This window comes from Aspergillus tubingensis (assembly GCF_013340325.1).
Source record: "Aspergillus tubingensis WU-2223L DNA, scaffold_7, whole genome shotgun sequence".
Classification (NCBI taxonomy): Eukaryota; Fungi; Ascomycota; class Eurotiomycetes; order Eurotiales; family Aspergillaceae; genus Aspergillus; species Aspergillus tubingensis.
Genome location: NW_023336281.1, coordinates 656733 through 682739, shown reverse-complemented (window position 1 = coordinate 682739; position 26007 = coordinate 656733). Strand labels below are relative to the sequence as shown.

Genomic DNA, 26007 nt, shown 5'->3' with positions numbered 1-26007 from the left:
TATATCATGTATGGTGAGTTGGGTTCATTTGGGCTTCAGATGTAGGTAGGTCTAGTATGGGCTGTATGGCTAAGGTACTTTGTCGGGTTGGGTAACGTTGGTTAACGATCGCATTGCATTGCATTTTGTTTGCTTGATGTTTATTGAGAATGAAGAGTTTTGGTTTGGTTCTGTTCTTGCTCGTGTGAGTATGTGGATTATTTTGTAGCGTTAGCTTACTACCAGGTATCCTATACGATGTGAACTATTGACTCTGTTGTGGTATACTTGATACTGTCTACAAGTCTACGTACTAGAAGTGGAACTGAAATGCTATGGTCGAGTATTGTGCCTTTATTTTCGTGGCAAATGAGTCTCATCGGCTCAATCATCGCTAGTAGAATAGCTAACTAGCCACAAAACAGTCCAGGAATAAGAAATAGTGGACTTCTACCAGTCTATTCTGCAATAGCCGGTGATATCAAGCAAGATAGTGTGTTTGGCAGACAAACATTCCTTCTATCATAGACATTGTAATCCGTGCAGCAGTATAACTAGCAGAATCATCCTGATGTGAAAGTGTTCTCCAGAAGACCGCCAGGCCAATCAATGGATGAGAAGGTAACTTTTCCGAAAGGCGCACCGACCCAATGCAAGTATGCAAGTTAGAAATCTCACGGGATTTATGCAATGTGCAACCGTCCAATAACGCCTCATGAAGATGTAAATGGTATGTGTGTCGTATGCTTCGCGTGTAAGTCAAGTCAAAAAGTCGTCATTGACTATGTCTTTGGAGATGGTGAAAATATGCGGGATGAAAATGGTTTGGGTCGTAAGTGCTCCAAGTCGCCGGTGGTATGGAAAGAAGAGAAATGTGAATGTCGACAGATGCTCTAACGGTAAAGCGGGAAAGTATGATCAACACCCAACGCGCTCGTAATGCAATGATCAGGAAAGCAATAAAGCGAAGGTGAAGGATGAGTCGTTATGTCGTATGCGTAGAGGAATTTGTGGTGAATCGAAATTGATGTTCTCATACGGTGTAGATGAGAGTAAGGGAAGATACAAGGTGCTGTTTCAAGCACTTCTAGGCGCCGGACGAGTCCTGGAAATCCGCTGGCTTCGTCGGGGTGGCTTTCGCTCATCGTTGGACTCATTCGGAATGCTAGAAGTTTCACTTGAAACGGTTTTTGACCGAAATCTGAGCTTCCTGTCCTGCGGCAAAAGACTGGGACTATCCGTTGCAGACTCGAAAGAGCTGGCCTCAGTCTGCTCGGTGCTTGGCTGGACTGCAGGCTTGGGAACGACAGTGTCTGGGCTGACTCGCAACCGCAACGAGACCAGATCATTCTGATCGTCTCTAAATTCAATCCCGACCATGACATCAGGGAGGATACGCCTTTTACTCTCGCGAGTCCGGGTACGTCGGACAGCTGGCTGAGGGTTGTCATCAGCGTCACTCTCATCTGCTGAACGTTTGCTGCCGACGCTAAAAGGCGAAGAAGATCTCGAGGATGCTTGCAGGCGGGACTTCATGATGGCCTTGGATGAGGGCGCGTCTGCCAGAGACGTATTGCCATCCTCGCCGAGGAGATTCATAAATGCCCGGTCAATATTGCCGCGGCACTGCTGTAGCATTTCTACTATAGCGCCTTGATCATACTTACCACCCAGACCCTCCTGAATTGCAGAGATCTTCCAAGGGGTAGCCATGTCGACAACTGTGGGTTCAGCAGCTGACGCCTCTGCTTCCTGCTCTTTACCGACTGTGGGAATACAAGGCAGACCGGTGTGAGGCCCATCGTTATGCCGCACAGAGGAGTAGTGGTGAAAATCCTAAGCCCGTTAGACAACTGTACAGTGATATCATAGCACAATGTATCTTACGTGGAATGCGATATGAATGATGTCGCGTTCCTCTCCTTCAGGGGCGTGAACGTCACGAAAATTCTGAATGCCGTACATGGTATAGACGCGAACGTCCTTCTTGAAGGCCTGGCAGAAAGCTTGGATTTCCTCTGCTCCTCCCCAAACGCCCTTCTTCCGGGACTCTGCCACCTTGGAGTCAAAGCTCCGCTCTTTATCCTTGGCTGAAGGAGGCGCCGGGCTAGCGGACGAAGAGGAACAATAAGATTGTCGGGCGGCTGCAGCCGCAGCTCGTCGAGGGGCTCGACGCTCCCCACCGGCCGCGGCTATGAAGCTCATGAAGTAGTCTTTGTTGGCGGATATGTGGTCTGCAAGACGATCACGGATTTCGTCGGCGTGCGTGAAATCCCCATAAGTCTGATCCGACAGCGCGTAGTAAAGGCAGTTGCCTACGATGCAGAGTTAGATAGATTGGAGAGCATGCTTCTTTGACCCAATTGAGGTCTAAATTGAAGCTAGATGCCCAATGGCAGGGACCACGTTACCATCACCCTCAGTGGGGAGAGCATAGAGCCCTAGCGCATTGAGGCAAGGAATCTCCAGAGTTTCCGCCTCTGCATTCTTGTTGCGAGCATTGCGAGGCATCTTGGCCTTTTGAGAGGTCTGCGAAGATGTTTTGGCCATGGCTTCATCTGTCGGAGAGCTGGAGTAGTGTTGACGGGCAGTCGTGACTATAGGCACGATTCTGCCACCATTTGGAGCGTCCGCCATGGTTGATGTATAGCCCTGCCCGACGAACGGCCCTCATTTGGCGCAAGGGGAACACAGAAGAGCCTCGTCGAGCAGAGGAGAATAGAGGCGGGACAATAGGAAAAGTGGAGAGCCACACAATAGTCAAAGAGGAACAGCGGAGTGTTCTGGAGCAGTAGAATGGGGAGAGAGTGAATAAATTGGGGGGGAAGGAGGGAGAGAAAAGCAACACACGATCTACACGCGAGAGAGACAGGCGAGACTTTTCTTGTTCGGACGGAGAGTGCGGAGGAACCCCGTTTACTTACAGAATCAACTTACTTAACTTACCTTACCAGGAAAAAACTTACCCTCTTACAGCCCCGTTCCTTACCGAGGACGAGGCGGTGAGCTAATATGTTAGTTGTGATTGGCTGTAATGGGGGCGTGAGGTTGTCACCGATGACGAAAGACCTTTCCCCTCCGTCGCCTCGGCGCTTACAATGGATCTGTCCGTTCGGGAGCGGTCAGGCCAGACAGATCCTGGCGCTTTGCTGGTACATCTTTCCGGCACATGCAGGCATACCTGATGAAGTGGCCTGAACAAATTTGGCAGATCAGCCTTTCTGCACATCATCATCCCCTCTTCCTCATACCCACTAAATCAACAATTCATTCAGGGTCCTAGATCTGGTCTATACTTACCGCCGGGCAAGGCTGTGTCGACCGGTCCGTATGGTAAGCCGCGGTCGGGACGCGTTCCGTTGGGTAAGTACTTTGTACCGTATATACACCAATTATACATTAGTGGTTACCGGAAGCCGCCCGTACCTTACCTGTAATCGCCGAATGAGGTCCGAGCAAAAGACAGAAAAAGAGGAGTCGAAGTCTTATCAGAATGGCGGGATCGGCCTCCGATAACTAACTTGACTGACGGGGATCGTGTCTCAACATCCCCTCTCCTTGGCTTGACTCATGTTTATTCCTATCTCTGTATCTCTATGCCCGAGTGCTTGCTTATAAGCCTGTCTATGCCATTGGAGTCTTTTGCGAACCGTCTTTTCAATAATCTCTAATCCATTGCCGAACGCAAGATGGCGAACAACCGCATTGTAATCCTGGGGTAAGAACTACTTCCCCGCAAGCTCACATGTCACCAGCGTATGCTGATTTCGAGAATCAACAGGGCTGGTGTCTCCGGTCTCACCACCGCATATCTGCTGTCCCAAGATGCCTCTAACAGCATTACTGTTCTGGCCAAGCACATGCCTGGTGACTACGACATCGAATATACCTCTCCCTGGGCTGGTGCCAACTATCTTCCGTATGTCCTCCAAGGGTAGGCCCTCAGCTGTGCATCTCACTGCCCGTATCAAAGGCTAATGCAAAGTCTTCACCTCTCAAAGTGTGGGCAAGGCCGGAAGCGATCATGAGAGATGGGAACGAAACACCTGGCCCACCCTGAGGGAGCTCACGAAGAACCACCCCGAAGCGGGCATTCATTTTCAAGGTACGCTCCAAGCTCTAATTGAAGACCTCTACTGATCATACCTCATCAGAAACTATTGTTTACAACCGTACAAAGGATCAGGGGTCAGCAACCGGGGAATGGTTCTCCGAACTGGTGCAGAAAGACCCGTGGTATATGGAAGTAGTTCCTGACGTGAGTAAACACATGTACTCACTATCACAAACACTCTCCTAACCTCATCAAGTTCCAAGATATCCCCGCCGACCAGCTAGCCCCCGGCATCGACAACGCATCCAAATTCACATCAGTGTGCATCAACACCGCCGTCTACCTACCCTGGCTAGTCGGGCAATGCCGGAAAAACGGCGTCGTCTTCAAACGAGCCGTTCTCAAGCACGTGGCAGACGCAGCAAAGGGTCACCACACCGGCCAAAAAGCCGATGTGGTAGTCAATTGCACCGGACTCTCGTCCAAGAAGTTGGGTGGTGTGCTCGATGACAAGCTCTACCCTGCCCGCGGTCAGATTGTTGTCGTGCGTAATGACCCTGGAAAGATGGTGTCTATTTCTGGCACCGACGATGGCGAGGATGAGGTCGTTTACATGATGACCCGTGCAGCGGGTGGTGGAACTGTCATTGGAGGTTCGTATCAAAAGAACCAGTGGGATCCGCTGCCTGATCCGAATTTGGCTGTTCGAATTATGAAGCGGGCAATAGCTCTATGCCCGGAGCTGGTCGAGAAGGGGCAGGGTATTGAAGGTCTGGATATTATCAGACATGGCGTTGGATTGCGCCCCCTCCGTGAGGGCGGGCCGCGTATTGAAGCGGAAAAGGTCGATGGTGTGTCCGTTGTGCATAACTATGGCCATGGTGGCTTTGGGTATCAGGCGTCATTTGGATGTGCGGAGGATGCTGTGAAGCTGGTCCAGGAAACGTTGCGCCGCAAGGATAAAGCGAAGCTGTAGACGCAGACATAGCATTTAATTCGGGGCCAGACTATAAAGTTTAGCATGTTAACCTTAAAAAGCGTAGTTCTTTCGCTCTGGTTACTGGTACGTTACATGCAAGAACTGTTTCGAACCCAGCCATGAATGACGGACATAGCGTCTGAATTCATCATGACGCCATAGCCGCGGCGAAACCATCTGCTATTTACCCCAGACTACTTATCAATCAAAGCTTTCTCCTACGACAACTCACGCTATCTCAACTCAATTGCTCTATATTATAACAATTCTCATTGTGATATATGCCACTTCCATCTCGTTCACATTTTAGCAGCTTCCCGCCAAGATGAAGTACAAATCGCCCCAGGTAGAAAGCGAAACCGACGCAGCTGATGCCCCCAAGCGCAAGCTCGATCAGCGAGACCCTGGTATCGACACCGGTGAAGGAAGTCTCGAGGTAGAGAAGGAGCAGCCGCCTACCAAAGCGTCCAAGTCAGCTGCAAACACTGCCGAAGAAGATGACTTGATCCAGGAGGACTCCGGGTATAAGGACGAAGACTTCGAGGAAGAGGACGAGGAAGACAATGAAGAACTCGATGAAGAGGAAGAATATGACGAGGCAGATGACGAGAACGTCGACCTTGTGAAAGAGCAAGGTGGTGAAGAGGAAGAAGATGAGGACGCAGAAGGCGAGGAAGACAACGAAGAAGCAGCAGAAAGTGCGTCGAACAAGCCCAAACTGCAAAAGGTCGTCAAGGAATTTGGTCGCCCGCCTTTGTATGGCACCGAAATCGCAGAGAAAGGCCTGGAGAGCTCTCCGGACACTCTACTTGCTATGGTCATGGACGCGATGCTGAAGTCGCGCCCCATCTCGCATGACCTGACACAGCGTGCAGTCAATAAGCTTATTGAGGTCGGGTATCATGATATACGGAAACTAGGGGAGAGCAGCTGGGAGGAGAGAACGATGGTTCTCAAGGATGGGGGATATAATCGCTATCGGGAGCAAGGTGCAACGAATCTAGGCGATCTGGCAGAGTTCGTCAATGAGAAGTACGGTACGTGTGTTTCACTGCAGAAATGCGTCATGTAAGATTTTGGCCGGTGACTGACTGCATCTTGCAGACGGAGATCTCAATAATCTGCTGAAGAAGGCCCATAACGACCGAGAGGAAACTAGGAAGCTGATCAAGGAGATCAAAGGACTAGGCGACCTGGGCGTAGATCTCTTTTTCAACAATGCCCAGGCTGTGTGGCCTTCCCTTGCACCTTTCATTGATGGGCGCAGTTTGGAAACTGCTGATAACGTCGGTCTTGGTACGGATTTGGACGCTATCTACGCCGATTTAGGACGCGACTCCATGAATATGAGCCGACTAGCCAATGGATTGTCGGCCGTGAGACTGGAGAAGAGGCAAGGAGATCTCATGGCGATCTAAACGGCTAGTGTAGGAATTTCTGGCACTGGTACATGTTTGGGAGTTCATCAGGCATCTGTTCGAAGCAAAGTATGCCTGTCAACAGCTGTCATACCTTGACAGATCGTAGCTGCCTATCAGATATGACGTATGAGTGGCCCTCGTGATCAATGAGTCTGCACATGTCTTTCCAGAGACACTGGAGACAAACGAAAAAATAGTATGAGATTTGTGGAATGCATCTAGCCCCATCCCCTGACCTTAATGCGGCATAAAAGCTCCGTTGTAGAATTGCTATCCTCGCACATCCAGAAATAGTAGCTGAAATGGGTCTTTCATCTCGCGTATTTGCGGGCGCTCCGGAGACGAGACTTGCTGAGTCATCTACTCAGCGGCTTGGCAGACCCGCTGCTTGCGACAGCGCGACAACTGATGCTTGAGCCTCTCCATCTCCTTGATTTCCCTTCCGCCCTCTTCCTTCCAACTTGTATCTGTCAAAGAAGCTTGGCTTCCAAGGTGAGCTTCCATCCCCTGGCTGCGTTATAATGCTGCCCACAATCCCTTGGAGTGGCCATCACTCGCGCGACCATAGCTGACGTAGCTGTTCTGGCTGACCTGCCGGAGCCCAATCCGGCGTTGGTCTCATCCTGTTGAATGAACCGGCTAACGCAGTTGAACTACAGAATTTCACCCCATTCTACCCGTTCCGATACTCAATCTTCGTCATTGAACGCCCTATCTATATCTCGACGACCGGCATATTAGCAGGAAGAGCTCTTTAGGCCTCAACACTTGCCAAAATGGATCTTTCTAACATCTTGTACGTCGAGGATGGCCTCGCATCACATGTAGTTTTGGTGGAATATGCTCTAACGTCAACACCTGCAGTCGAATTGTTAACATCGCCGTCGGCGTGTTGATGGTTCTCGGTGGTATCTCGCAGTTCTTCCCTGCGTCTATGAGCTCCATCATCGTCGGCATCTACGTGATTCTCTTTGGTCTCAGTAAGTCTCGGACCAGGCAGCAGTATAGCGCATCTGACAGCATACTTACACCATGGCCTTAGTTGTCGGTGGATTGGAATTCCTGCCCAACGTTCCCGATTACGTTTACCGCTACGCGTCCTTCCTTTTCTCTTTCCTGGGACGTGGTGCTTGTAAGTCACACTATCCGTGATCGCCGTAGGCACCTGCTAATAAGTTGACCACTTGCGTAGTCTACATCTTCGTTGGATCTATCCTGCTGCACGATCTCGTTTTGCGGTACATTGCCGGCTCCATCATCGGATTCATCGGCCTGGGCTACCTCGCCCTGGAGTTCATTCCCTCCATCGAACCCCCTTCCAACATGCGTGAGAACGACCAGGGTTGGGGTGCCGAGCAGGTCTAAACGCGGTGTAAAATCTGTTCTTTGTTAACGGAGTGATGGTGTATGACGCATAATCCTTTGTGTTCTCAGAGTTGGTTATCGTCTGCGATCCCTCTCGCTGACAAGTACAACAAGACACCGTGGCTGCAAACGAGGCGTTCGAAGCACGAGTGAGAGTCAGGGAAAGCGAAAATAACTCTTATGCGATGTTTGATGATCGACGAGCGCGATGATTGATTCTCAGCGATGATTCAAGTGATGGTGGTTGCAAAGACAAAACGATCAGGTTTGGGCCGGGTTTTCCGGCCAGAAGATGACACCGAATCATTCTACATCACGTTATCTTTTTTTTTCTTTTCTCAAATGGTGGATGTTTGCATTCGAGAATTTTAAAGGTATAGGCTGTCCTGTGGGGCCAGTGGTCCGTTCGTACCGGATGGCGCTGTTTCATGCCCATTAGTTTTGTATAATAAGTAGTAGATGATATATAATAAATCCTAAGCCGAAGTCTGACGTGGACCCGCCAGTCCAGATATGGCCGCGTGGCGTGATAACAGCTAGTAAGTTAGTATAGTATGGGGTGTCGAGACGAACATCACACCACATGAATCGCCTATCATGGCCAAGCACTACAGTATACAAACTGAGTACTAGCTAGCGATGCTACAGCACCACAACAGCGGCGTCCCGCCGTCTTAAGCTACCCATGTGGGACAAGGAAACACATGGACTCGTCTTCTCCGACGACAGCCACCACGGACAGTCCCATGCTAAGCATGTGTGGGTAGAGTTATCTGATCCGGCTTGCCGCTCAGGCAACATGCAAACTACTCGAACTAGCTCGATCAAGTCCAGAACTAAGCCATCCCCATCCCACGCCCCCACACGTAGAAAGTAGACCAAGGGGGGGGCGTGGGCTTCAAACAACTCGAAGATCGCCTCGGGCAAAACCTGCTCCATAGGAACGTTTGACACCAACAAGCACGAGCGGCCGGTTCGGTATGATCTTCCGGTCCCAGAATTCGGAGATGGCGATACCCCAGCTCGGAGATAAGTGTTACAGAAGGGCCTTCTTCACCCTATCCAGGTCGACTGATTATCAAGATGGGGCCGTTGTGTGTTCGTTCCGGATGCGGTAAACTTCTGCGCCGTCCCACTCGAGTCACGGGGCTATGTTTTCGGCTTTTTCTTTTCACTTGTTGAGGACACGCTTCCCCCATCCCTCTGAGGAATATTCTGTTGAATCAGATAAAAAAAATTTCCTCGGTTTAACAATGCTATCAATCATCGAGGAACGATAAACCCACCTGTCGTATGCCTCGCCCAATACCAACTAGTCTAGACCAGACACTAGACAGTAGAACCTCACACAGAGCGAGCCTATCACTGCAGCTGTCGTTGCCCCCTTCCCCCTCCCTTCCTCCACTATTCTAACGCGCAAGATCAACCTAATCGTAGCGTAAAACCGTTACTCCCGAGCCCGACTCCCGAGCCCCTCCGACTGCCTAGTCAAAATCCGCGCGCGCGCCTCTTTCAAGAATTCCGTCCACAGCTATACCGCCAAGCCCCTTGCCAAGCCCTGCCAAGAAATTGATATCGACTTATCAATCAACGGATCGATCCAGAATCAGCCTCACCTTGCGAGAAGGGGGGCCCGAGTTATTTGCTCGCTCGCTCTTTCCTCCCTTTCAACTCGAAAGCAATAACCGATGAAGTGAACATTCGTATACATCCTAGGCGACACGCTCAGACGAATAGTATTCATTTCCGACCATATCCGGGGGTTTTCCATTTTTAATTTACGTACGCAAGGCAAAACTAACTCGACGATGAATTTCCTAATTCGTTTGCGTAGACTATGTATGTATGTATGTATGTATGTATGTATGTATGTATGTATGTATGTATGTATGTATGTATGTATGTATGTATGTATGTATGTATGTATGTATGTATGTATGTATGTATGTATGTATGTATGTATGTATGTATGTATGTATGTATGTATGTGATGGTCGTCATCACATACACACGGACACACACACTTATGCAGCATTAATTAGATACCCTCCCCAAGTACCAACAAGTTATCCCGGAGTTGCGGAACATCCGCGCGTTGGAACCCCCGAGTCGGTGTAGGGCGGCAAATTAAAATCCGCGTTGATGAGGGGGTGGGCAAAAAGAAAGAAAAAGGGTGTGTCGAAAGCTAAATCGACGCAGGTTGCCGATTTTAGCGTTATCGGTTAGGGACTTTACCGGTACAGGTAAGTAAGCAAGTAAGTAAGTAAGCCTGGTAGGTAGGTACTAGGTAGTAGCGTAGTAGTCTGCTGTGATCATATCATATCCATCTCACATCATATCATATCATATCATATCGTATCCATTTTTGTGCCGGGCTGGCGGGTTGGGGGGAAAGAGAGAGGAGAGGGGGGTGTGTGGTCAGGTTATCGGGGTCATACATCACGCCACGATCGACTAAGGGGGTGGTGGGCTACTACCTACGTACCTACGTACTTAGTGGCGCTTGATTAAGTTGATTCTGTTGGTTGATTTGATTCGACTGATTGATTGATTGATAGATTAGTTGGTTTACGGGCTAGAGTTGATACATGGTTAGATAGGTCGGATGAATCGGCTGGGTTTGGTTGATTGATTGATTGTAACTAACAGTACTACGGAGTACTCCGTACGGAGGAATGACGATGGATTTTTAAAATGGGTTACTTCTCCGTAGAAACGGTCAGAAATAGATTATTTCCGAAAGTTGAGAGACAAAATAAGCGAACGTTTCGATAAGGAGGTCGGCGTTTGGGATGGATACTTTCGGCCCCCCCTCTTTTGCCTCTCCTCTCATCTTCAGTATCCAATCATCCAACCATCCAATTATTGTGAATGTTACCTATCAGATCCATTCGGTGGGCATGCTTAGAAGAGTGGGAACAGGGAGAGAAGGGAAAAAAAAAGAGGAGGCGTGTCAGAGTGTCAAAAAGTCAGACGCAGCTGCGCCTTGCGCCTTGCGCCTTGTGCAGCCAGTGTCGGAAGGTTATGAAAAGTCTAGAAGATGATGGTTTACATACGCCAGGGCGAATCGGCAATCCGGAAGGGGAAAATAAAGAGAGGTACTTTGTTGTTCTTGTTGTTGCTGTCAGTTCTTGGGTGGATAAGAATCCAATCACATGAGCGAGATAGATCAAACCGGGCTCTTTCGTCAGCCCGCCCGTCGGAGAGATAACAACCTGTTCCGGTGTGCTTAGGCAGTAGCCTTACGGGCTTCCACATTGTCCCAAATAGGGACCAGTGGGACTCTTCGGGCTCATCTTATGCAGTCTGGTTACCTAGTCCAACAGCTAGCACCACTAGGGCGGTGCTTCGTTATGGCCGACTACCGAACGAAAGAGTGCATAGTGTGACCATCGGAGCGGAGCATGGAAGCTCGGGATATCGTGATAGAATCTCCGAAGCAGCCAATGTGGTTGCCTAGAATGCCGCTGACTGAAGCGTCAGGATTTGGTTCGCCAATGATAGGCCGATGAATAACGCTTATTCGTGAACGGACACGCTACGGACGATTCGGGAAGGCGCAGTGCCCCTTAGACCCAGTTTACTAAACCATAATAGGAAGCGGTGGAGCCCGGGAGATTCGATCTGGGGAGGCCGTAGGCAAATGGGATGGGAATTGGCCAGCAAAGAGGGCAAAGAAAAAAAAGGGTGAGGGAACTGCGCGACCGAGCTCTCACGCGCAAAAAATCTGTCCACACCCTTCCTTAGCGGATGGAAAAAATAGAAGATAAACGAAGTTTAGAGACTTTCAGACTTTTATTGTGTCAAACTATCGGTTTGAACCTACAGATTGCAGAGTAGGAAAAAGCAAAACCCTGACGAGAAGAAGGAAAAGGAATAGCCCCCGGTCGTAGATCCCCCTGGGAGATCGATAACAGAAAGGGCTGCCTGATAAGCAAAAAGACCATACTGCTGGGAAAAGTTGACAGACCGACAGAGCACGCGAAGAAGCGAAGGGAGCGAAAAAAAGAAAAAATCGAATTAAGAAAACCCAAAAAGAAAAGGCAGAGACATCCCAAAAAAAGATAAAAATGAGAGGGCATTAAAAATAGTTGAGTGAAAAAAACAGACCGAGAGGCGTGTTGGTAAGTAATCTGGTACTTTCTATTTGCCCGTCTCATGACAGAACCGTCCGAAAAAGGTCTGGCCCGTGGTTATCTGGTCACCCTCACCTTCATCATCATCATCATCACCACCACCACCACCACCACCATCCATTTCCATACTTACCCACTTCCTGCCTCTATTATCAATCTCTTCCTCGGCTCTCTCGCCTTCCTGCTCATTCACCACCACTCTCTCCACCATCCACTCAGCCCCCCCTAATCCTCTCTCCCTTTCTTTTTCTTCCATCCCCCTTTCATCATCATCTTCTACTACTCTCTCAACACCCCTCATTCATATCTGATCCGACATTCCATCCGTCTTGTTTGATCGTCCTGTTACCGCCGATCTTTCTTGTCCTGTCGCCGCTGTCCTCCCCTCCCACCAAACAACGATCGATCTATCATCCCGTTTCTCCAGACCGTTCTCTTTCTCTCTCTCACTCTCTCTCTGTCTCTCGAGCCTCCTCTATTCCCGTACTTTTCCCCTTTGCCTCCCACCCCCAATCTATTTGAGATCGACCCTTTTCTTTTTTTTTGATCTCTCGTTTCTTTTTTTAAACCCTTTCCTCACCTGTTCATCCGCACCCAGTACTCCGGGGCACACTATCCGTTACGACAGGATCGCCACTCACACCATCCCGTCCTGGATTGGCCAACATACGAGCGTTTCGTGGCAGATCTGTTGTCCCATCAATACAGTTTGACTGCTGCTTACTTGATCTTTGCCTTTTAACTTTACGATCGCTCAACTTTTCCGAGAACCCCCTATCTCTGCCTAGTACGCTTAGGTCACCGTCAGGGATCAGTGTTCTGTCGTCTCTCCGGCTCCGCCTGGTTGGCTCTGGGAGTTTCACTAGCTGCAGTTACCTGCCTCTCAGTCAGGCTGTCGCTAGACTTTTCTTTTCTTTTTTCTCCCTTCCCCCTGCACTGTCATCTTGACCGACTTTTGACTTTGTGATACGATACATTACTTTGCCCCCCCGACTGTGGTGCGACATTCCTTCACGACAAAGCCTTCTCCTTATTTCGACCACGCTCTTATCTTGAGTGACTCGCTCTACTCTCACAGGTTGCCTTGATCTGGGGACCTTGTCGCTGGGAGATAGAGAAGGAAAGCGAATATCTTCTGCGGGCGTTTTTTTGTTGGCAATGCTGGCATCAATCCCCCAGATGGAGACGGTGCGATCGCTCCCTCGAAATCGGGATATGGTTGCGCGGCATCCATCGGCGGAAGACTTGGACGCTGCTCAGCAGCTGATCTCATCTGCTCAGGCTGGTCGAGAACACCTTGTGGACCGTTCCCGCGACGATGATGTGGCTCGAGGCTACGATACCTACGATGCCTACGAGAGAAAACATACACCTACCTACGATGCTGAACGGCCTACACTGCCGTCGACCGAATCCGCTTCGAACCCACTCGCAGAAAGGACATCACCCAAGTCTCAGAAGGACACTTCCTTTCTAGGACATTCCTGCAGGTGAGTTTTCCTGGGCTCTCTTAGTTTGTTACCTGGGCGGTACTGACTTCCTTGGTAACACTTAGTAACTGTGGAACGAAAAGCACTCCGCTATGGCGACGATCACCGACCGGAGCGATGATTTGCAATGCCTGTGGTCTGTATTTGAAGGCACGGAATGTTGCCCGGCCCACAAAGCGGAATCGTATACAGTCCAGCACGGAACCTGTCCAACCCCAACCGACACAGCAACAGCCACCATCAATAGCACCCCAGCATGAGGCACACACCCATAGCGAAGGAGGCTGTCATGGCTCCAAAGGATCTTGCCCAGGTGGGGGCAACTGTAACGGCACAGGGGGTGCTGAGGGGTGTGACGGGTGCCCAGCTTACAACAACCGCGTGTACAAGTCCTCTGCCCGAGGGACAGTGCCGGTGCACGCTTGGGGTCGACCCGCCAATCCAGATAGCGAAAAGCCTCTGCCACCACAGGAACCGGACGTACCCGGAAAAAGTGGTGCGTCGGCCGAGGGAAACATGTTGGTATCGTGTCAGAATTGTGGAACTACTGTGACCCCGCTCTGGCGACGAGACGAGAATGGTCATCCGATCTGCAATGCGTGTGGTATGTTCTTTTGCCTTATCTCGGGAATCAAAACAAGCCCTGAAGCGGCTAACATTCCTTTAGGTCTATATTACAAGCTCCACGGGTGCTATCGCCCCACCACGATGAAGAAGACCATAATCAAGCGGCGAAAACGCGTTGTGCCGGCGCTGCGGGAACACTCCCCGACTGCTGCCACGCAGTCGTCGAATGGCTCTTCTGCGTCGCCAGAGGCCTCCCCAGCGACGTTGGCTCGCGTCCACGACGATCACTACCGCTACTACAGCTCTGAGCCGGTGGATCACTATGGACCGATGTCCGGAGACAGGATTTCACCGGCCGCGCCCAAGCAATTTGGCTTTGCACCCCCGCCTGTCGATTTTACCGGATTTAGTTCCGGCCCCGTCTCCTTACCGCACCATCCCCCGCCACCAAGATTGTTAGAGCCGGATCGCATCAACGCTCCAAGCCACTCTCCGGTGTCTCAGTTTGGTCGACGGTCTCTTTCGCCAAATCCCTCGGGTAATCCGAAGAAACGCACCCTTGCAGAAACCGCGTCATCAGCAGAAGCGTTGTCTATCCCGACCACTTTGGAAAACGGGTCCAACCAACTTCCTCCGATCATGTCTTCTGTCAATCCTTCCCCTCCGGCCCGCCTCAGTTCTATCTCTTCTCTCCTCAACCCCAACAGCCATGACGAATCGCGCCTAGATCCCTCACTCGCTGCCCTCAGCCGTCAGCACCATCCATCTCACCAAGCTTCTCCTCTTGCGCCCCCTCCCTCACAGTTGCTGCCCGGTGTGTCGGAGTTCGACAACATCAGGGAAGAACGTCGCTTAAAGTTGCAACGAGAGGCGGAAGAGATGAGAGAGATGCTGCGAGCCAAGGAGCGAGAGCTAGCGGAACTAGGACAACAATGATCATGGATCCAATTGTCCAAGGACTGTGTATGCTGCTATTGCTCTCTACCTTTACTCTTTCACCAATCACATATTTGGCGCAGACTTTTTCTGACGAGATACCATTTGCAACACGATGAGTTTCACGGGACTTGTGCACTATTAAGGGAAAAAAAGTTCTCTACATTTCATTTATTTTACTTGGGATTAATTTGTTTGAAGCGCTGGCGGGATAAGCGATTACAAAAGAAAGACATTACGGAGGCTTGTTTTTTTTCACTTTTATTTTCTCTTCTTCTCTCACTCTCCCCTTCACCTTGTTTAAATCTGTACCGGCGGACGGACGTGTGGACAAGGCTATTAATCACGGGATAACCGGATGTGAGATGACTGTGTTCGTAAGGTCATGGAATAACTGAATAGATTTCGGTAATATGGGACTTATCAAGATCATATGATGGCTGTTATTGATCTAAAGTAAACTAGTTCACTAGGATCTTTGCTCGATCGAGCCTGTAGCGACCGATTGATTATCTGAAACCCCATAAATTTGATTAAATCAGTCTTTTTATCTCTCAACCATAGATTGACTGATTGATAAGCTTAACTGCCAGATTTCCTTTTCACTAGATCGGATCGGCCCGACCTCGGCCTTTCCAGTACTCAAAAATCTCTCCTACAGCTAAGAGTATTATTCTCATGTAATTGTTATTATATCATCACAATTGTTTAGTCTAGTTTAACACATTTTACCCCTCACTGCAAGGGATTTGATCTGATTTGATTTGATCTTCGGGATAATTCTTTCTGTTTCTTTCATTACGAAAACAAAAACAAAAACAAGTCGATCGCTGTTTTGTCACACTGCGAACCGTAAATATTCACACGTATAGAACAAGAAGCAGCTATAATACAGGTAGGTGGGTTGTGCGTCATTGGATATTCATAGAGAGTAGGTACCTACTAGTTCTCTCTATCTATAGGTAAAATACTTGTTTCTGGGTTCTTCTTCCTGCCCATCCCTACCGGTAGTGAATAGTAGATTCTACGTCCGGGTTTTCCGGTCTGGTCTGGGGATAATTGAGTGTAAACAAGCATACGTCTGGTTAGTTTACTACGTACATTTTACGCAGGGAATGTAAATTGATTGACTGGCTCGGCTAATTTCGGAGGATCATCGCTTATTATGATCATCAGAGTTCTGATTCATGAATATGGGCTGGATGTTAGTAAAGCTTGGATGCTAGTAAAGCTTGGGTTTTTGGGTGGATGTGTGGGGGGTTTTTTATGGGATGGTGTGGTGAAATTTCTTATTCTTGAGCGGATTGTAAACTGGGAAGTGGTGGGAACAAGTTATAGGATAATGAGTATACTTCGAGTATGCTATAGGCGTTTATCATCTCGATTGATTCGGATTGTGTGGACTAGCGGTAGGTTGCTACCTAAGTGAGTGAAATTAGTCCGGTAATGACCTTCCCTACTGTATCGCTCTACTTGTGTATAACAACAATATCTATCTATCTATCTACTGTGCTGTGCTGTGAAGGAGGGGTACAGGGGAGAGTGAGAGGGGGTGTTGTTCTAGATCTGGCGAATTTCACTACCAATTGAGATATGGTATGATGTGATGCGATTGATAAGATTAAGATTAGAGAGGGGGAGGGGAGGGGGGGTAGAGATTCTGACCGTGTGAGAATTATTAATCTTAGATTTGGGTGGGTAGGTAGATAAATACTCCGTAGGGAGGGCGGGTTTCTATTTATCCGGGACGCTAGGTTGGTTTATTAGTGGTGTTTGATTTTTTTTTTGTCTATCTATCTGTCTATCTATTTATTTACTTTGTTGCCGGTTTTCTCCGTCTACTATCTATTAAGTGTTTGTTGTACAGAGAGATTATTTGAGGAGCTCGTTAGATGAGCGAAAGAAGGGGGAAATGGATGTACATAGGGGTTTAGCTTGTAGCATGGTCATTAAGTCGTCGATGATTAGACATCCGAAGAATGAGAAGAATGTACACGAAGGTGGATCGGTAGGTAGGTATGCGTAAAACAAAGTGCAGGTGTGGGATATCAGGATCAAAGAGTATATAAAAAAGAAGGGGTAATGTTGAAGATGCAGCGTCATATATCATGCATCGTGGTATCAGAAGAAAGTAAGTTCGTGAATATATGGGAAGTAATGAGTGTGTGCAAAATCGAGAAAGGTCAGAGACAAAATGATCATTAGACATCCACAACTAGTCGACGCTGACTGGTCGACTCGTCGTTGTTTCTCGATGTCTCCTGAATCATTGTCGTCGTTGTGACTGCGATTCCGTCTAGCGCGCCATCGTGGCTCGCTTCACCGGACTTGACGTCAATGGTGTACATGCCGTAGTCACGGTCTTGGGAGTAAAGCTCGACCTTTTGCCGGTGCGAGCGCGCGGTCATCCGAGTGGCGGTCATGCGACTGGCTGACATGGTGGGGTTGCGGGTGTAGCGATTGTAGCTGTTGGTCGAAAGGAAGCGAGGGAAGAGGCGGCTGACGATCGGACGAAGGAATGGTAGACATGCACAGATGATGGCGACGTTGCACTCTGCAGCGGTCCAATAGGCAGCGCCGACGTTGCTGTCTGATTCGTTTGTCAGTCTGAATCCCATAGAAGATACGCGGCGGAAGTGTACATACAAGAGGTGTCGGTGCTCTGAGCTACGCTCCGTAGACTGGATAGACGGAGGATACTTGTGATTACAACCCTGGAGCGTAGCGATTAGCATGTATTGGACAACTTGGCGTTCGCCATGACTTACAGTCCACCGACAGCAAAGACACCCATAAGGGCCAATTTCTGCATGCGCGGAAGTTGTAATTGCGACAGAAGAGGCATCGGCAGGATCAACAGGGTCGTGTCTGTAGCGATGTTCATTGATGCGTTGAAAAACCAGACTGCCTCGAAACTAAGGCAGTAGCCGGAGATTTTGCGGTCCCAGAATTTGGCCACTGGGACACAGTTCAAGAAACCACTGACTACTGCCCATGTTCCGTAAGTAGCCACAATACCAAATACGATCCAGCAAGCAAGCCGGAAGCGACGGTCGGGGAAAATTCGAAGATACTGGAAAAGAATGGAAAATTTGGTAAAGATCAAGCTGGCATTATAGAAAGGGATAGCAGCCCAGAGTCGCTTCATAACAGAGAGGATCAGTATAGGTTTAGAGACTGAGTATTCTTGGGAAGTGTTACCTTTAATTGTTCTTTCACAACCACATCGGACAAATCGTCGTCATGTTTTCCGAGTCCAAAATGTACCTCTGCAGCATGTAAGAGAGATGTTCTAAGTAGCTGGCGGATGGCCACAACTTACCAGCAGCAACAAGACCGAGATACGTGCATGCTAACACCTACATGCAACCAATGTCAATATACGCTACATCACCAGCAAGCACTCAAATCCTCTGACTAGGATACGTACCAAAGAAATGAGAATCGTATAATCTTCACGACCAGTCAATTTCATTATCCCGATTCGCGCATACATTCGCATAGCGACGATGACGATTGAGATTGCGGTAAGCACGGCTGTCACTACCAGGGCTCGCTGTCCGCGAGCTGTACCATCATCCGTAGTCCGGGGAAGCAGCATGCTTCCCATCATTTCGTTCAGCATGGCAAAGGAGTGGGCCAGTTGAGCAGATAAGTGTTGCACAAAAGAGCGTGTAATTTGTGGATGTAAACGATGAAGCGTAGGTTGTTGTTATTGCATTGGTTTGCGGTCAGTAGATCGATCTGCGTAGATGTACAGTCTCCAGGTTCTTAAACCTAGAGGCCGGAACGTGTTTTACCACATGGGTCGAATATGCACCGACAAGCTTTCAAGAAGGGAATGTGTGGGCTAACGCCAACTCTTGAAGTAGGGTTGCTTTTTAGAATCTTGCACCGGGGTAAAAGAGGGAAAAGAAAAGTATCGGGGGTCCTGCTTTTAACAGTCCAGCGAATTAAGCCCGAATACCCCCCGCAATAGCTCAAAGTTTGATAGTAGTTAATAGCGTGCGAAGGCCGCTAGACTGCTGGGGAGCCCTGGATGGAGAGTCATAGCATACGTAGTAGACAATTTCAGCTCGGTGTTGCCCGGCACAGTGTGGCTACATGACCCGGACTCCTTCCAAATTGCAGTAATGATCTATGGCACTAAGCTGTTGGTCTCCACTGGTGTCGTGGGCAGACGGCAGAGTGGATGCGCTTGTAGGGGAGACATTAGTCAATCAAGACGGCGGCCTGTAGAGCGAGACCCAGAATGGCACCCAACGCCCTGTCACTGGAGTCTCTCTCCGATGGTCGATCCATGGGACGCCACAATGGTGTCTTGAGAACTTCCCTCCTGGAGTATAGTGCTTTTTTCGACTTGGCTGGTACGGACTCGGCAATATCCCTCGTACGGTACCGTTGATTCGGCTAGATTGGCTCCACCAAAGAGGAGGGAAGTTCAAAACACAAAATGCCCGTTTCAACCTTCTGGCTCGTGTATCCCCAGCTCATCTTGTGCCCCTTAAGTGACCGCAAGCAAAGTCCCCGGGGTGCTGCAAAATAAGACCAGGATCAATAGCCACATGGAGAACGCCGGGTGGCTTTCTCAATCTGGCTTAGATAATGTTGAAGAATGTTCTTCCACGGGTTTCAAATTGATGGGACTCGGCCACGACCGTGCTGGTGTGGATAGTGTCGGTGGAGGCACACAATCCTAAAGCGGCATAGAAGTCTTCTGGCACTAGGCAGACTAAAACGTGTATGGCACGATTTCGAGCACTCATTCGCTCGTCCATGTCATTCTGTCCCTGCGAATAGGTCAGGATAAGAAATGATCTGCCCTTCAGCGTGGCGGTGGGTCACCAAGCGAGGAGAAACACGAGATCTCTAGTCCAATGCCTTGCATGAACTAGTTCCTTTCTGGGAGCCTGGGTTCTGGCTAACACTGGCAATTGACTGATTCAAGGTACGTCCAAGGCAACAAGGACATGAAGAGCATGCATAGCAGGGCAAAAGATGGCCATCACCAGACCCCGATTAGCGGAAGACCCCGGATGGCTCCTCCCCAACAAGGTTTCGCGCCTCGATAAAAGCTAAACTTGCATATTAAGATTGTGGGCTGTCGTAAAGAAAGTCAACAACAGTTCGCACAATCAGCTTCGCTGTGGAGCAGATATTCTCTTAGCGTTCGCCAGTTTCTTACATTTATCCTCTGCGTTCACCCGTTCTGGTCAAACGTGGACAACAGCAACCATGGTTTCTTACTTATCATTCATCACTGGTCGGAAAATTCCTAAAACGATAGATCGCTATCTGCTCAGTGATTGATCGGCATATTTGGGGAAGTCTTTGACGTAGGCTCGAGTGCTCGATAGGCAGCGTGTCCGCGCTTCGTGCTATTGTCCACGCAGGTCCCTGTCTCCTCACAACCTTGGCCGGCAAGCGACAACTACTAGTAGTCATAGTCTTCTATTTCCGTTTTTCTCACCTGTAACCGTCGATCACATCAATTCAAAGAGCACACCATGGCCGAAGTTTGACCAGGTTGGGATTTGAAATTGCATGATTTGCCTGGACACTAAATACTGTGCCACCTTTTTCATAAATGGAAGAAACACTGAAACCGCGGATGTCTAGACAAAGGCAGAAGATATTAGCTACTTTTCCACAAGGTAGCGTGTATTGTGAGCGGAGATATTGTTTGTTTCGCATGACTCGTGCCTCCAGGGACCATACGAGTCCAGGTCGCAAGCCAGCAGCCGTTGCCATGCTTGGCTGCATCAAAGCTGTGGAATCCGAGCTTGCATGTGGAGAATGCTGTACAACCCTCGCATCGAGTCTGCATAGAACAGGGGCGTGCTTTCCATTGTTGCTCCTCGTGGCTCGATAATTCAAATGACATACATGATTCCGGGGGAATGGAACCCGAAGGAAGACTCGGGGTTCGATTGTCTTACGGCTGTTGCAAATTCTCATCCCAATTCAGCGGTGCAGCTGCGAGAATGTGGCTATGATCATCAATAGACGATGGGTCCCTCATGCAGGTCCAAAGGAGATGGGGAGGACGAGGCTGGATAGCGCGGCGCTATTGCTGCGCCGGGTAAGCTCTAAGCGGCAAAGGATGTCCACTACCAGCCAGTTGGTAGAGCGCCACCATTGAATAGTAAAAGAAACGCAGCAGAGACCTTTTACGGAAGTTCGGGGAAGCTGCCCGACGTTCTATTTGAATTTCTTGCCATGCAACCCGATGACTAAATGCCTTTTGACTCTGAAGCTTGGTCTCGATAGCTGGGTATTTGTCTTTGAGCCTATGCGTGGTGGCGTTTCGTTCATTGGTGCCAACTAATGGGTGGATAAGTCCCCACCATGGTCCTCTCAAGGCACCATCCCATGCGAAGTTCCAGGTGTCACAAAAGGGGCAGTTCTCAGTTGCACGATAGATACCATGGGGTACGTGCAACGGGGTAGGTCGCAACTGACGTGCACATCGAATGCTTTGGAGTGAAGGCTGTAGTCAAGGTGCGAAAGATCGACGGACGAGGGAGGTGTCAACAGTGGAATAGACCTGTGTCAAATGTCAATAATGTCATTTTGGCCCACGGAAATAGCCCGTCGAACTTTCCTGGAACATGAGGCCTTTCTCATTGGCACAGATGTCTTGACTCTGGGGCTCTGGAGGAGTGTCAAAAGCTAGCGATGATCGTCGGCCGGAGAGGGAAAAGGGAAAGGAGGCACCGAAGCGGTCAAAGAGCGAGTGACCAGCCACTATCCCTGACGATCCACTGCCCCCAAACCCCAATTTCAAAGCAATTGTCAGGTACTTCGACAAGGAGATACCAAGACCATTTCAATAGTTACCTTCAGATGACGGACTGTCCAAGTCATGGCCTCAGACTTTTGTCAAACACTGCACGAGCATCGGAATCACTTCCGGGCTCAAAGTCTACATACATGGCTGAAGAATAGTCCAAAATTCCTTGATTCTTCGACCCCAACCTTAATCTCCTATAGACATTTTTGTTTACAAATTGTGATTCCTCCAATAGGGCTGAGGATCCCGAAGACTAAGTACTTACCACGTCGGACCTGATTACCTGGTGTTAACCTCTTAACCACCATGAGTTCCGAATCCCGCAATCAACGCCCCTCGGAGCGCCGGCCATTCGCCGAAAAAGGAATACACTCCACTAATTGACTTCGGTTTTCGGGCTTTAGACTTGCTGGCTTGGTACCCGTAATTGATTTCCTACTTTATGCTCGCAGATTCTGTTACCTCATAACCTCGTTGTTTCTATTTTCGTGCTAAATCGTGACTTGGTAGATACTATGTCAGTTCAGTCCTACTGATGTGAAATCCACGAATATTGAGGTGTCAACGTTATGAGCATTCATAGTGCCCGGCACCTCATACACGCGCTACAACCAGAGAGCGTGCCTATCGTGCCCGAGCACATGATCTTAAGGTTGAAAACCGGGATGACGATCTCTTCGCTTGGAGTTTGCAGATCCCTAAAGTCCGTGGTTCGTTCAAACTAGGCTGTCTTGTCTTTCATCATAGTGGATGCACTGGATGGACTGTACGAACGCGGCCTGAACTCTTGAGCTCTTTGCTAGCACGTTCGGTAACAAACGATCGCCAGCACCAGACCAATACTGGAACTCGCACATCAAAGTATCCGAAGGAAGATCTTCTTTATCATATGCCCAGTGGCTTTTTATAGCTGTCGCCTCGCACTGATCCTTTCATGTCGCCATTATCAAGGCGAATAGGTAGCTTTCCTCACGGACCCGTGGCTTTGTGCCTTTTGGCGTACATCTTTATTGAAGTTAATGCAATAACGCCGTGTCCAACAGACCCAACAGGTAATTATGTCCGATTTCGTCTTTGTAGTTAATTTTCGCAGACAGGTAGCATATATCTTGATCCAGCCCAATAGGCTAGTTGTGCATAGTCATGCACAGCTATTTACCTAGAAATGCATGGAAGCCTTGGCGTATTCTGCGTTCTGAAAAGCAAAGCCCGCTCATCGGGGATTTTGGTTTCGTGGCCGCTCATTGCGCAGGCAATAAGACTATCTCGCGGTCATCAGATCGCTAAAAGGTCAAGGTCGCTAAGAGGTCAAGATCGCGAATGAACTGCCTTCCCCATCATCGTGACATGAATTGCCAGATTCATCATCCGGAACGCTGTGGAAAAATGGATTTGATTTCTCCTTCTTCGAAGATTTCCCGCTGTTAAGCTATCGCCAACTGAAACAATACGTCCATGTCGTATGAGGGTATCTGCCAATAACGGAAATTCCCACACTGGCGCCAATAACAGAAGGAAATATATATGCGATAGTTATATAGATTGTTCTGTGAAGATCATGTGCGGTGGTCTATCAGCAGTGTCAGTATAATCTTTGCATGAGTGCGGATAATGCTTTCGTCGGGCCTAGCCAACCATGCAAGATGGTATGCTTGGATGAGGAAAGCTCTGTTTAAGCATAAACATGACCCCCTCTGCTAATGGCCTTGAAAATTGTCTCTGTATGACTGGTTATCCCGTGGTGTTTCCGGCAATCGGAAAACGAGCGAGTTCACTCAACGGGTGAGTCATGAAGTTTTCAAGAGACATATATTGACAGATTTTAAAGGTCGAGTCAAGGTACTCATGTTGATCAATGACTCAAACGTGTACTTTGAGAAGCTGGTAGCGCTTTGTGTCGAATAAAGGGGTGAGCTTATCGCCAATGAGCCATCCATCCCAGCAGACGTAAAGTAGGGGGAGAAGCAGAAGCTGGAAGAATGTAAAGCAGCCATCGGAAGCCAGTCCGACCGGCATAACCATCAGCCGAGGCCAGGCCCCCCCGCCGAGCACGAAATGGCCTCGCCGGATCCCCGCACGCCATCCCGACCTTCGGCCTGTGATTCATAAGAAACCACCAATAGCCCCTGTCCTCTCGTCCGATTTGAATCCTTTTCTCCTTAACTTAACCGTCACCAACGCCAGCTGACAGGCTCTTTATGCGGCTTTTACAAGCGTGTCACAGCTCTATCAGATCCCTGCGACAGCTCTCCCCTTCATCCGGGACATTCTCCGCATCCACCCCACTTCCGTTTCGTGCTGCGATCAGGCCAGCATTCATCAAACGCACAATGGCTACAGCAATGGCAAAGCGTCTTGAAGGCAAGACCATCCTCGTGACTGGTGCTTCTTCCGGTATTGGACGAAGCACTGCCAAGGAATTCGCTCGCACTTCTCCCAAGGACCTGAAGATCATCGTGACTGCCAGACGGATCGATTCTCTGCAGGAGCTGGCCAAGGAGATCAAGGAGGAAGTTGGTGAGGGTGTGAAGGTGCTGCCTGTGCAACTGGATGTGAGCAACCCGGAAGATATCAAGAAATTCGTGCCTTCTCTGCCCGAGGAGTTCAAGGAGATTGATGTCTTGGTCAACAATGCGTGAGTCACAACTTTGTTCCATGGTCCATCCCAGGTCCGTACTAAGAAGAATACAGAGGCCTCGTTAAGGGTGTTGCAAAGGCCCCAGAAATTGAAGCTGAAGACATCAACATCATGTTCTCGACCAACGTTACGGGACTGATCAACATGACTCAGGCCATCCTTCCCATCTTCAAGAAGAGGGCTGATGGTGGCCGAGGAGATATCATCAACATTGGCAGTATCGCTGGCCGTGAGGCATACCCTGGTGGTAGCATCTACTGCGCCACGAAGGCGGCTATCAGATCCTTCACCGATGCTCTGAGGAAGGAGCTTATTGCCACAAGAATCCGTATCATTGAGATCGATCCCGGCCAGGTTGAGACTGTAAGACTTCGCATATGTGAATCGCATGGCCCTACCTAATGCATGTTTTTCGATAGGAATTCTCCGTTGTACGATTCTACGGTGACAAGGCCAAGGCAGATGCAGTTTATGCGTGAGGACCCCTTCTATATTACTCTCAGCAGACTAAAGGCACATGGACATATACTGACCACAATGGGTACTACAGCGGCTGCGAGCCACTTACACCCGATGACATTGCTGAGGTGGTTGTATTTGCCGCCGGTCGGCGCGAGAATGTTGTGATTGCGGATACATTGATCTTCCCTAGCCACCAGGTGAGTCACTCGCATACAAACTCTAACAGTATAGCTGATGACATCGTCTCTTAGGCATCGCCGACTTCCATGCACCGCAAGGCTTAGTGTATACGCATATCTGATTTGTGGGCTTGTAGAAGCACTCGTTGTGCAGCGACATTAGAATTGGCTTGGTTTGGGTAGATCTAGATAATATGGTCAAATGATATTACATGATGAGAGTACATATCTGGATCTAAGTAGCCGTATTGCATTAACTCCGCCATGTGAAGGGAGCGACGTGATGCTACCGAGTCCGCCTTTGCCAACTATATCCGGTATCATCGGTCATACGTTGATGAAATATATCTTTCCAATACCTTTGCCCATAACATGGACAACCAGCAATTTTGGTTTGCGAAATGTTCGTAAGTAGAATTTTGCCATGTCGCGAAGTGGATCTACGACCGGGTATATATAACCGCACTCCCAATCTACCGTTAAATCTCTTGATTTGGTGCCGATGCAACGGTGACATTTTCGCGACCCGAGGAAACAATCGATCTGCATTATCCCTGCCGGCTCATTGTATATAACTTTTCTAGGGTAGAGTACTATTCAACCCATTCTCTCTCTTGTTCGCACCACCCTTAAGGCATCTCGTTTCGAAGTGGCTGAACGAGTTATACGCATTCTGCAGATAATGCCAGCAAGACATTGCACCCACCTGTCACCCTGAGAATGATAGTGGATGATGAGGGTCCACGAATGGGGCTATCATCGTCTGGTTCCGGCGGGTACATGCATTACTGCATCCGGCACCGAGCAATGTTGATTTCCGTGATTGACATCACGGTCCCTGAGCCCTGAACGGTTCACGCCGAGCTCAAGCCAGAGTCGAACATGAGTTTGCGTCGCTTAGTCGTCGTGTCGCCAGTGAAGTGCAGTCTCACACCGTGTTATCTGGACGTGTACTCCTCCACGTCTCAGTCTTCTGAGATGCACACAACACACCTGCCCATACTTGGA

At 49.2% G+C, this 26007-nt stretch overlaps 7 protein-coding genes across 7 annotated transcripts; 5 read left to right on the top strand and 2 right to left on the bottom strand.

Moving 5' to 3' along the window:
* Positions 1–1056: 1056 nt before the first annotated feature.
* On the bottom strand, positions 1057–2616 carry AtWU_05201 (OTU domain-containing protein; the record flags this gene model as incomplete). The annotated part of the gene is made up of 3 exons (XM_035500311.1): positions 1057–1815; positions 1867–2294; positions 2391–2616. 3 exons carry the CDS (start codon positions 2614–2616, stop codon positions 1057–1059), a joined length of 1413 nt encoding a protein of 470 aa, XP_035356204.1.
* A 1052-nt stretch (positions 2617–3668) lies between these two features.
* On the top strand, positions 3669–5009 carry AtWU_05200 (FAD-dependent oxidoreductase; the record flags this gene model as incomplete). Its single annotated transcript, XM_035500310.1, has 5 exons — positions 3669–3697; positions 3761–3913; positions 3981–4084; positions 4134–4237; positions 4290–5009. 5 exons carry the CDS (start codon positions 3669–3671, stop codon positions 5007–5009), a joined length of 1110 nt encoding a protein of 369 aa, XP_035356203.1.
* A 328-nt stretch (positions 5010–5337) lies between these two features.
* AtWU_05199 (uncharacterized protein) lies at positions 5338–6430 on the top strand (the record flags this gene model as incomplete). The annotated part of the gene is made up of 2 exons (XM_035500309.1): positions 5338–6049; positions 6117–6430. 2 exons carry the CDS (start codon positions 5338–5340, stop codon positions 6428–6430), a joined length of 1026 nt encoding a protein of 341 aa, XP_035356202.1.
* A 779-nt stretch (positions 6431–7209) lies between these two features.
* On the top strand, positions 7210–7798 carry AtWU_05198 (TVP15 family protein; the record flags this gene model as incomplete). The annotated part of the gene is made up of 4 exons (XM_035500308.1): positions 7210–7229; positions 7298–7413; positions 7476–7565; positions 7626–7798. 4 exons carry the CDS (start codon positions 7210–7212, stop codon positions 7796–7798), a joined length of 399 nt encoding a protein of 132 aa, XP_035356201.1.
* Positions 7799–13092: 5294 nt separating this feature from the next.
* On the top strand, positions 13093–14927 carry sreA (siderophore transcription factor SreA; the record flags this gene model as incomplete). Its single annotated transcript, XM_035500307.1, has 3 exons — positions 13093–13424; positions 13490–14028; positions 14092–14927. 3 exons carry the CDS (start codon positions 13093–13095, stop codon positions 14925–14927), a joined length of 1707 nt encoding a protein of 568 aa, XP_035356200.1.
* A 2201-nt stretch (positions 14928–17128) lies between these two features.
* On the bottom strand, positions 17129–18552 carry AtWU_05196 (PTH11-like integral membrane protein; the record flags this gene model as incomplete). Its single annotated transcript, XM_035500306.1, has 6 exons — positions 17129–17517; positions 17574–17641; positions 17696–18069; positions 18129–18196; positions 18250–18286; positions 18358–18552. The coding sequence occupies 6 exons, from the start codon at positions 18550–18552 to the stop codon at positions 17129–17131; spliced, it is 1131 nt and encodes a 376-aa protein (XP_035356199.1).
* Positions 18553–24050: 5498 nt separating this feature from the next.
* On the top strand, positions 24051–25104 carry AtWU_05195 (oxidoreductase, short chain dehydrogenase/reductase family; the record flags this gene model as incomplete). Its single annotated transcript, XM_035500305.1, has 5 exons — positions 24051–24355; positions 24412–24721; positions 24778–24833; positions 24909–25017; positions 25072–25104. The coding sequence occupies 5 exons, from the start codon at positions 24051–24053 to the stop codon at positions 25102–25104; spliced, it is 813 nt and encodes a 270-aa protein (XP_035356198.1).
* Positions 25105–26007: the final 903 nt, after the last annotated feature.